The sequence below is a fragment of the Tachypleus tridentatus genome, chromosome 7 (assembly GCF_004210375.1).
Source record: "Tachypleus tridentatus isolate NWPU-2018 chromosome 7, ASM421037v1, whole genome shotgun sequence".
In the NCBI taxonomy this organism is placed as follows: Eukaryota; Metazoa; Arthropoda; class Merostomata; order Xiphosura; family Limulidae; genus Tachypleus; species Tachypleus tridentatus.
The window spans coordinates 8,987,419-8,999,971 of record NC_134831.1 but is presented as its reverse complement, the minus strand read 5'-3'; the positions used below and the strand labels follow the sequence as shown (position 1 = coordinate 8,999,971).

The 12,553-nt window shown below is 32.1% G+C and overlaps 1 protein-coding gene across 1 annotated transcript in view; it reads left to right on the top strand.

Annotated features, from left to right (window-relative positions):
• LOC143255063 (protein turtle homolog A-like) overlaps positions 1 to 12,553 on the top strand; it is a 117,582-nt gene that overhangs the window by 76,359 nt on the left and 28,670 nt on the right. Inside the window, exons 2-4 of the mRNA XM_076510112.1 lie at positions 4,318 to 4,644; positions 4,844 to 4,954; positions 11,875 to 12,078. Coding sequence (XP_076366227.1) covers positions 4,318 to 4,644; positions 4,844 to 4,954; positions 11,875 to 12,078 — 642 coding nt within the window. The remainder of the gene's footprint in view (positions 1 to 4,317; positions 4,645 to 4,843; positions 4,955 to 11,874; positions 12,079 to 12,553) is intronic.

The following is a 12,553-nucleotide window of genomic DNA, read 5'->3' as shown; positions in this document are numbered from 1 at the left end:
AGTCAATTAGTGAAGAAAACAGCAAGTAAAGGGCTTCGACGTAAGTAAGCAAGCAGAAAAAGAAACAAGAGGATTTACTGAGGAAACACAGAAATTAACGAAGATAACTCCGCGTATCCCATCCACTTAAATGGTACAGCCAGTGCCAACCCTAATTAAGGTAACTGCACACACACAAAAAAAGCATAATAAAGTTAAGTGCTGAAAGAAAATAAAAAAGCGGATACTTATTCAAGTTACGGAATCTCGCACTACTTTCTGTACGGAATACCAAGCTACACGTTAAGCTATAACAAGTTAAAACATTTTAATTAAACAATCAGTTAGGCTTAACGAGTCATTAATTGGGTCGATCAAAATTAATCTTAGTTGGTGATAAAAAGGGTTGTCCATAAAATAATGCTGTCGTTTACTATATAAACTTTCAAAAATGCATTCACGTTACACAGAGTTGGAGCTGAAAACTTTTGCTATTAATGTTTTATAGTAAGATTATGATATTTTAGGATTTTATCGGAAGTTCATAAGCCACAAAAATTACTTTCATAGATGTTATAATGTTGACCATAAAGAACTTTGCTTTCAAAAAGTAAGCCATTCTGAAAAAAACCAAAAAACTACTATCTTACTAATAACCATTAGCTTTCAGTGATATAAACTCTTTGAAGAGTATTGTGACAAAACGGGAATATAGAACGTCTCCGAAACAAAGAGGAAAGACCACATCACTAAACGATAGCAAAAGTGATTTATTTTTCAATTGGGATGTATGAGTTCTCCATACTATGTTCGTTAGAGGCCTAACTCACAAACAAAAACTATGCAGCCACTTAGTTGGTAATCGTATCTACAACACAACTGAGAATATCCTAAGTAATCGTTAATCAATGGGTTATTGTTACTCACTTTACTTTAGAAAATCCTCGACGTCAGGTGTGTGTTACATCACATTATTATAGAAGGTAGAAAATGTCTGAAGTCCCACATCGTAACTACGTAATGTTAAAACTGTCCTTAAATATTAAAAAAAAAGCCTATAAAAGTGTATTTCATATTTATAAGTGACGATTTTCAATTAGTTAACGTTGTCTCAGTTTCAGAGCAGATAACAACACATTTTAGTAGATCACAATATTGTCCTAATTAACATACATTAAAAATAGTTTGTTTCACGTTTTGTTAAAGATGGAGGATACTGTTCCTTTAAAATGAATTACTTCTGATAAATATCGTTCGTAATAGTTTGTTAATGTGAGTGATTGAATGTCTGGTATTTATACTATTTGGGTTTCAAGAGTAAATTATAAACCCAACAAATCGGATGTTCGTGTCAGCTTTCACTAGATGTACTTGTCCTTCAGCTGGGATTACAAATGCAGTTGGTGTTTCCAAGAAAACGGAATTTAGGGTTTCTCAAATCCTGTCTCCGCGCGTATGGGGTCCGGCATGGCCAGGTGGTTAGGGCACTGTACTCGTAAGTTGAGGGTTGAGGGTTCGAATCTCCATCACGTTTTTCGGCAGTGGGGGCATTACAAAGTTACGATCAATCCCACTATTTGTTGGTAAAAGAGTAGCCCAATAGTTGGCGGTTGGTTGTGGTGTCTATCTACTTTCTCTCTAGTCTCACACTGCTAAAGTAGGGACGGCTAGTGCAGATACATAGCCCTCGTGCAGCTTTGCGCGAAATATAAAAAAAACAAACCGTGCGTATGCTAGAAATATCTAAAATAACAAAATAATTTTTTTAAAAAAGAAACTACTTGAGTTTTTTAATTGAGAAACATAATCAAGGGTCTTATCATTTCCTATACTTATTACATGAAACACAATATATTTCAGTCTCACCTAACTGAACTTTTGCGTTACAGACATTGGTTTTGTTTTATTGCGTGTTTTTTGGTTTTTATAAATACTTATTGTGATGAAGTTTATTACTGATTATCTAAGTACATTAAATAAATTTTACACTTAAAAGTCTCACAAAGTAATCCTTAAGTTTTCAAAAAAATGGAGGACATTTTGTGTTTCTCTTTTAGAGTGTAAGTAACAATATTTGGCTCTCTTTAAGGTAAAGATTATTATTAGACTTCCTATTAATGTATGCGAACGTTATATTTGGCCGTAATACTAATAATGTATCATAAGGTTTGATCAGCTAAGTAGATTTAATTTAATGCAAAATACGTGTATAAAACAAATAATGCAAAATAATATAAAATATAATAAAGTACAAAGTAATATGTTAGGTTACTTCTTCGGAATCTGAGTCTTGCTGTTTAACGTATCGTGAAAGTCATAGTAAATCTTCATCATCGTAAAGTATGTAACTTTTGTAAGCACAAGGGATGTTATTTGACTTTCTTTGCTTGTGGGTTTATTGTAAGAGACTTATTTTTACTACTACTAGGGGTTTAAATTTGATTATTAACGGTACTAATAATAAAGGAACAAATAAAATATAACTTTGTCAAGACCGGATGTTTAGTTATTTGAGAAATTGTTTCAATGCGTAACTTAATTAACTTATCGTAAGCGATATCTGAATATCTTGTTCCACTGTAGCATCGTTGCTTAAAGTTGAGGTAACTGCTGTGTTAACTCTAATTCTACATAATTAAAATTCAATTATGCCACACGTATCTGTTGTATTGCATGCAGTTCGATCTATTCACATAACATGGTAGTACGTTAGTTTCAGTTTTGTTATAACTGATTTTAAATTACTTCAAGATAGTTGAAACATCAAGTAGTTGATAGACAATGGACCACATGCGTGAATCTACTTTCTAAGAAGTCTTTTATAATTATCCGTTTAACCTAGAGTATTTCAGAAAACTCGTCTTTCCAACAACAAGAGATGTGGCGGCTGTTGTCACACCGACACACTTCACTGTTTAATTTTCTCAACTGTGTTGGGCCAGTAGAGACTAGATAATTATGCAGCTGAAAGCATTTGCTTCACGTATCAAATAAAAATGTTAACTCTGTGATATAACTTAATAGAACCACAACGTTTAACCAGTCTTAACAGTTACGAAGTAGGTTAGTGAAATCAACTGCTACTGCGCTATTTTTTGAAATTACTAGGTTTCTTCAAAGTTAGATTCTTATTGAAGTAACGTGGAATATGACAGGTGGTTTTGTTTTTGTGTGTCGCATTTTGTCACTTGTTGTATTGTTATTTCTTCTAAGTGAGTTAAAATAGGTTCTGTGTAAACAAACTTCCTTATCTCATACATGTATAAAAGAATGTCTCTAATTTTATACATTTATTTGAAAATCAAAATATATGAAGTTGATACGATTAGAACAAGTAGAAATGTTAAACCCTTGAAATATTAAATATGTAATAATTGCCGCATTAAACTTTTTAGCTATGACTTGTACATCGTCATTTGTTGAGTTTATACAATATGTTTTATTGTTCTTAATATGTTTGTAACATGTTTTAAGCTATTGGATATTAACCCTTATTCTCATTATGCACTTAAAAGTAAATGGTATTTTAAACACATATTACTTTGTGGTTTTTTTTACCCTTGATTGACTCAGCAGATAGCACGATGTGGTTTTGCTATAAGAAAACACACACTATTTTTCCTTATGACTTAATAATTCTCTTTTTATATATTTTTAATAAAATATCTAATGTCTCTCACCATAAAGTATTAACATGATAATGAAACCATCTCCAAGTGTTTAAAAGATTATTAATTCACTCAAAGGTGAATCTGGGGTCTTGTAATGCTAAACTCTGGTTTCGATACTCAATATGAGGATAGCGAACTATATGTAGCTTTGCGGTTAATAACAAACATAATTACAGCGATTTTGTTTACCGGTCAGATAAATCTGAAAGTAACATACATTCTTTTTCCTCATTCTTTTAAATTTTTTTTTCTATTCAATTTTCTAATTTATTTTGTAACTCAATATTTTTTGGAATATAACAGAAACACTATTATTGAAAAACTCGATCAAAAATATTTCGCTTATACCAACGTAAATGAAATGCTTGAAATCTTGTCATAGAACGATAATTGTATACAGTATTGATAAGAAAGTTGTATATGATTGTAGACAGTATTGATAAGAAAGTTGTATATGATTGTAGACAGTATTGATAGGAAAGTTGTATATGATTGTAGACAGTATTGATAGGAAAGTTGTATATGATTGTAGACAGTATTGATAGGAAAGTTGTATATGATTGTAGACAGTATTGATAGGAAAGTTGTATATGATTGTAGACAGTATTGATAGGAAAGTTGTATATGATTGTAGACAGCATTGACAATAAAGTTGTATATTTTTTAGCTTCCTTGGAGATACGAGCCGTTGAAGGATACGAAGCTGCTCTCCCTTGTAATATGAGCTTCACTGCTAACAAGGACGACATTGCCTTAGTGTTGTGGTTTAGAGAGGATTCTGGGGTTCCTGTGTACAGTTTTGACGCCCGTCCTAACAAAGCAACTCACTTTTCAGATGATCCTCTCATCTCAAGAGCTCACTTTGATTTAGAATACAACCCTCCAGTGCTCAAGATAGAACACGTTCACAAAGAAGACGAGGGGGAATACGAGTGTCGAATCGATTACCGACGATCACGGACTGAGAAATGGAAAATCATTCTAAATGTTACTGGTAAGGTTACTTACCCTCCTTTAAGTAATCTAATCGGTAACTATGTTGGTATATATTACTGTCAGTATGAGAAACCTTTTGTCACGTAATTAGATTAATTTTATATTTGAAATTTTGTGTGTCCAAATACGCTTGTCTTCGAATTTTATTGGATATACACAATATTTTAAGATTCACTTACAATTTTTTTTTACCATAGTTCCTCCAAAGTCTGTCATCATAATGGATGAGAACGGACAAAGACTAGAAGGTCTTGTTGGACCCTATGACGAAGGATCGCCACTGTTTTTGAAATGCGAGGCTGATGGTGGTATGTTAGTATATCTCAATTAATCAGTGTTTCTCTTGAAGAATGGTTTCTTCGGTCACTTATTTTCCTCTTGAATCTCAAGCTCTCACATGAGGGCAGAAAAGAACAGCAGTATAACGTTTCACTTGACTTGGAAATAAATCACGTGGAAATGAACATTCTTTATTGTGAAATCATTTTTAACTTTTAACTTGGGTTGTTCATCAAACATATATAAAGAAATACACTTGTTTTAATGTTCCACTCGCAACTTAACATCCGGGTTTCGATTCTCTTACGACAGCAGATAGTCTAATGTGGCTTTGCTATAAAATATTTATTTTAACTACACCTTTAACCTAGTTAATTTTTCTGGACACCCTATGCAAACGTACTTAATTATTATATTTTAAATTACGAAGAAATAAATGCCATTCCTCTAATATAAGGTAAGATTCAAGAGGTAAGGTCATCAAACTATTTCCATTATTACTCATATTTTGAAAATAAATTCAACAATATGTCTTCCTCGGGTCACATTGTAATAATAATAAGATTAGTTTTACAATGTTCTGATTCTCAACCGGCTTCCCATGCTCTTCCTTTTTCAACTTACTAATATCGAAAGTTTTTATCTATAAATTTAGGTAATATTTCTTTCCTTAAATAATATTCAGTTTGTTTTTTATCTGAAACATTAATTTTCATCTTTTATATACATTTTATGTTCATATGGCTTGTGTACAAATTATGTTGTTATTTGCGTGCTATATTTGTAAACAAACTTACATCTGTCAGAACGGCTGGTATGGGTATTAACACTTTTATTGATAAGGAGAGAACAACGTTTCGACCTTCCTTTCTCATCTTAACTTAAAGGTGACCTAGGAAGGTCGAAACGTTGTTCTCTTCTTATCAATATAAGTGTTAGTACCCATACCAGCCGTTGTGAAATACATTTTTATTTTAAGTGGGTTTCTCGTCATCAAGAAAAACCTACATCTCTCTGTTTTCTACATACACACAAGTCGTATGGTATGTCAACTTGCGAAATATGTAATCAATATTTACCTTTAGTATTTGATGGTATGTAACACCAAAACTTGAAATTTAAAAAAAACAAACAAACGAGGCAACAAGCAAACGTGGTCTCAACTTCCAAATCCTGCTTTGGTTTTTGTAGGTGACAATGTTTAGTAGCTAAAGCATTGTTCTATAATGTTCGTTTTGTAAGCCTTACATGTGGAAAGATAAGATTACATTTTTAAAATATGCTGATGTTTTACCTCAACGGTTCACCTAAATGTGATAAGTCTTAGCCTTCTGTATAATTCTTCTTAAAATACCTTAATATATAGTAAAGAGCTGCCATAACTGATATATAACTAATTTCTAGTAAATAGCTTACATCACTGATTTATGGTTAGTTAGGTTCTTGTCTTAACCAAAACAACTCTGGACACGATAAACAGAATTTCTCACCAGTTTTCTGCTACAGGTGGTATGTAGCTTAAACTTTCTACCTTCCTAGACGTTCGTATTATTATATTTACTGGTAATATTCCACTCACAAAATCATTAGAATAACTTTTAAATAATAAGTTTTGAATTTAGGCTCTGGTTTTAAAACAATAAAGTCCACAATATGACAGATCCAACTGCCAATGAATTTTAATTTTAAGATGACAAAACGAACTGTTCATGTGCTCTGATTTTAGGACAATAGAATCCAGGATATGAAACTGTTCGTAGGACAATAATGCCCAGTAATGACAAATAAATTTTCATGAACTCTAGTTCAAAAAAATATTGACCTTAAGAAAGTGTTTGTTCTGTCATTGGGCAATGCACTTAGAAATAAATATTATTTTCTGGTCATCTAAATGTATCTATTTAGTAAAAAATAAAATGTTGACATTTCTTGGCGATACTGCTGAGTTACATAGTGTAGGAATTACATCAGCTGCTTGGTGAAAGCTAAAATACAATATATGTTCCTCCCAGAAAATAAAAAATTGAATGGAAGTATATTACCTTCTCTACTCTGTTGTTATTATGTTTACTTTAGTTGAACCATTCTATTTATTGTTTAGCGTGTAGAACAGATGTGTATGGAGGTATTTTTAATGTTTAACATGTAGAATAGATCTGCCGGGAGATATTTTATTGTTATTTAGTGTGTAGAACAGATGTGTATGGAGATATTTTTAATGTTCAGCATATAGAATAAATTTACATGGAGATAATTTTATTGTTTAGCGTGTACAATAGATGTCCAGGGAGATATTTTATTATTATTTAGCGTGTAGAACAGATGTGTATAGAAATATTTTATATTGTTTAGTGTGTATAACAGATGTGTATGGAGATATTTTTTATTATTTAGACTGTAGAATAAATGTGCAGGGAGATACTTTTTATTATATAGCTCTATACTACCAACGAAATTATCTTGCTATAAATCATTTATTTTTTTGCTGAATCACTCCAATAATTGTTATCCTTGTGAGACAGAAATGTGTGTGTGATTGTGAAATATTGCTTTTCACGAATTGTTGTTCTCAGCTGCTTCCTGAAGAAAACAGACTTACTGACGTCATCCACATAATAAGGAAATATTGTTCATAGAATATATTCAGGCATTAACCTTCTATTTTTGTTATATGACCTCTGGTTGTTTTGCGTTAGTTAATGGACTTAACAGCCCTAAAATTCGCTTTTCGATTTCCCATGGTGGACATGTCACGTAGCCCAACGTGGCTTTGCTGTTTGAGGACAAAAATGCATTGAAAGCTTTTTATTTTAATTATTTACTGTTTCTTATAAGTAGTAGTATTGACAAAGAAGGGATTATTTGGGATTACTGTAATAATTCTTCTAGACAAGAAGATTACAACTTAAGAAACTATTCACTGTTCCTTTAACCCTTTTCAAACGTACTCTACATTTAATTGTTAATAATTTCTACATACGTTCCCCAGAATTTCTAAATCAATCTACCACAAGCAAAAATTAGATGATTTTAATAGAGTATTCAGAAAACATTTAGAAAAAAAACTGTAAGTTTTCTGATGTAAAATTTCATATAAGCATTATAAATCCAGTGTTATATGATAATATATCAGATAGATAAACATGACTTGTCTATTATTACTGTGGTGCAAAGGGGATATATGGAACTTGGAGTGGCCTAGTGGTTATCATACAGATCTAAGCTAGAAGACATGATATGCCTTTTAACACGCTCAGAACTTTCAGCTATGTGGACAATATCAGTGTCTTTTAATTTTGTTAATAATATGTGGATGGGTGTTGTTACAGTTAACCTTATTCTTAAGCCTTCATAGGATACTGTCCAGATTGAAGATATTCTAGAAAAAAACTAGAGTCACGTTAAAACTGGACCGAAGACCTCAATATCTATGGTACACGTGCCATTGTCTCAAAAACATATTCCACCTCAAGATCTATGGTACACGTGCCATTGTCTCAAAAACATATTCGACCTCAAGATCAAGATACACGTGCCATTGTCTCAAAAACATATTTCACCTCAAGATCTATGGTACACCTGCCACTGTCTCAAAAACATATTCCACAATTTTGGGATCGTGAGTGTCTTAGACCAAGAGTTGTAGATTTTATTGACTTGCTGTCTTCCACGAAATTTCTAGTTTGTAAAATCAAAATGAGGGGCATCTCGCGCATATGACTCTTGTACAAATTCGAGCGAATTTCAAACAAAAAAATAATTAAAAATAAATTGTCAATATTTCAACTCAAAAAATGCATGTTGACAAATAGCAGCTACATATCTTATCATTGTTAAATAACGGGATTTTTGTTTCTACTTTGGAAGAGGGAAATAGTATTTAACGATGATAATTTCATTATTTGTGACAAAGCATTTAATGCGATGAAGATGGGATTTTTCTTAGGAATTGATTTCATTTTGTCAGTTGGGTGTAAAATATACGTGTCATCAAACATAAATTATTGTGTTATCGAGTGATCGTTTAATAGCTTATAATTTAAAAATATAATACTTTCCATTATAGTAATTGTTTTACTAAAACTCTTCTTCAATCAGTAGCATTCATATGACATCACAGTATCAACATGATATACCAAATCTGTTATATCATTTTCTATTTCAGTTACAAAATAAAATGTAATTTAATAGGTTTAACAATAACCTTTATTTTCAAAAATAAATATTGATTTACTGACAGAATCAATTGTTTCGATTAATGAGATGTGTATATTTACTTGCAGAGCTCGTATTACATCTTGACAGTTTTGACAAGTTTATCAGCAGATGTTAAGAAATAATTTGTATTATCTAAACAGTTTTAAGTTTTTCACTAGCTTATCTGTGTCGATTCTAAGGAAAGGTGACCAATAGGTATTTATATTGTTTGAGACAACAATGTTTATTTTCACTCATCTTTTGTCCATAACAAAATTTAAAATGACCAACTTTTAACCTTCAAAGCTCCTTTTTTCATTATTTGTTTCGAGTGCAAAAGCGTATCTAATGGGCTATCCTCGCTCAGCCCAGAGTGTGCAACTGCTGAACTCCCTATATTTTAGTTTTTGACGACATTTAAAATTTAAAATTACTTTCACTATTTGATCAAGAGTAGCCACACAGGCGACGAGACTTTGGCAAAGTGTGTTTGTATTAGCCTGGAACTAAAAGATATCTTACACCTTGGTCAACTGTGTTTGTCTCAGCCTGCTATTAAAGGATATACTACGTCTTTGTAAACTATGTTTTTCTCAGCCTGATATTAAAGGATACTAGTTGGGGTACCCTTACCCTGGACGGAAGTTATATAAATTCGTGATAGATGAAAGGTTATCTTTGGACATGAAAAGTTGTTTCCTCTATATATAATTTAAAAATAATTCCAAGACGCTCATAAAAACAACAAAATACAAAATGTAAAACCGCAAATTCGTATCTGAACATGGACCTAACAAACCTTCGTGCCTTATTTGGTAAAGATCAAATAACAGGGACAAAGTAATGGTAAAAAAAGCGCAAAAACACTGATAAATCTGCAAAATAAAAACTGCGAATTCATGGATTTAATGAACCTCTATGCTAATTATGCACCCTGAGAATGGAGAAAAATAAAGTTCTCCGTGACGAGAAAAGGAAACAAAACGGGAAAATCGTGACCCCTATTGTAAATCTGTGTGAACACAGGACAAAAACTTCACGAAGTTGATGGTTGCACATCGCATAATAAAAAGTGTTTCCAACATCATATAAGCACTACAGTATGATATTACACCTTGTTAAACTGTGTCTTTATTAGCCTACTACTAAAGGATATCATATGCTATTGTAAACTATCTTTGTCTCAGCCAGCTACTAGAGGGTATCTTACACCAGGAATAAAAATGGTGATTATTCGCCCAAGGTTTCTTTTGTTAATTTCTTCCCTTGATCATCCCCGCTATCTTCCAAAAATAGCTCAACAGTTGATTCAGAAAAATATTCAAATTAAAGTTTTCAGAAACTGAGTGTATGAAGAAATAAAGACGTTTTAATAGCATTACTCACTAAACATCTTACTTGCTAAAGAAATATATTCATTCTTAGCAGTTGTCTTACAAGTAAGAGTTATGTGGTAAATCACTATGTGTACCTAAAGCGACGCCTCAGATATTATAATAATACTGTACATTGGATCAAAAGTGGTCTACATGTATACTCAAATACTTGATAAAACATAAATCTTAATTACTTTAATGAGATTAATTGTTTGTTTTTTAAAAATTTCGCACAAAGCTACTCGAGGGCTATCTGTGCTAGCCGTCCCTAATTTAGCAGTGTAAGACTAGAGGGAAGGCAGCTTCTCATCACCACCCACCGCCAACTCTAAGGCTACTCTTTTACCAACGAATAGTGGGATTGACCGTCACATTATAACGCCCCCACGGCTGGGAGGGCGAGCATGTTTGGCGCGACGGGGATGCGAACCCGCGACCCTCCGATTACGAGTCGCACGCCTTAACACGCTTGGCCATGCCGAGCCGAATGAGATTAAAACAGCAGTGTAACTATGCTACAGTATAACTAGGAATTCTTCATAGTTTACTAATTCCTTGAACGTATTTTATGGTCTTGTTAAATAAATAGTTTTGTAAATGATTTTGAAACGTTTCACTCAACAGCGACTCTCTTTTTATTTATCCTGTTACTTCTCTTCTTAAAATTGGTTTAAAAAATAAGTGTTTTTTTAGAAACTCTTTAATACTGGTTAATTATACCAGTGTTCAGTAACTCGTTATTTGTAAGCTTAAATATTCAAAATGTAAAATATCACGTTTTTTTATAACAAACCAGATATTTACAAAACAGAGATATTTAAAATTAAGAAGAGTAATGTATGTATAATCGAAGAAGTTTGAAATGAAGAATTTTCTAGTCTAATGGACAATTTATTTCAAGGACCACATAATTCAATTGTGTTTTAACGAGTCTGAAGGGAGTTTCTTTTTCTATTCTTTTGAGTTGCATTAAAAATCAACTATTCAGCCAGCGCACCACTGTTCTAAGTGTCCGTGTATAGAGGGAAAAATATATTTGAAGAAATCTTTCTGTCTAATCATTATTTTTGACTTAGTGCAGCTTATCGCTTTAGTTAATGTCACAAACTAAAAACGTGAGCATACATTAAATCCACGCTATGAGAGAATTTGGCGTAGATGGTTGACTCAAGTGAAATTATGTTAGCTACCGAATTACGTTATGGTATCATATAGGAATATGATTAAGTAAACAAGTCATACAAAATTAAATAAAGTGAAAAAAAATATATAGTTTCAAAATAGAACACACGTAGCTTAAAATTCTTGTTCTATCGCCAGCTTGCTCATGATATAAGAAACAGTTGTCATAGCGCTATTGTTATCTTGTTGTACAGGTGATCCTCCTCCTGCGATAACCTGGTGGCAAGAATCTATCCTGTTAGATGACGAATATTTTTTCACTCCTCTAAGAATAACAAGGAACGAATACTTTATTAATGTCCTGAAGAGAGAACATCTGTGGGCCACACTTACCTGCCAAGCTACTAATACGAACATTTCCAGTCCAGTTTCAAGTTCCATAACATTAGATTTAAACTGTAAGCAGACACATTGTTTCAATGAATTTAATCTTATTACGATAAAGTTACATTGTAAAAAAGACAAATGCGATTAAAAACATTTAACAAGCAGTTAAATATAGAATTAATATCTTTATATATTAAAGTTCAGTAAATTTGACAAAAAATTGAATCTTCCCTCAACATTTAAAAAACAAGACTCTTTGCACGACGAAAATTTAAAAAACTAATTAGGCCTAGCTCAAAAATGAAATCATAAGCCTCTTTTTCAATTTGTTAAAGTGTTTTAATGATAATAACAGTGTTTATGTTACAGAATTCATATAGTGTATTATGATATTGCTGAAAGGAACCATTGATCTGACTGTCATGCATGATTTTGGATGTATAAACCGAAAGAGACTATTATATTACATATAAGCTTGTATTTCGGCAAAATATTTGTTATTAAAATTATACCATAAAACTGGTCGAACTTCCGTATCTTTTACTG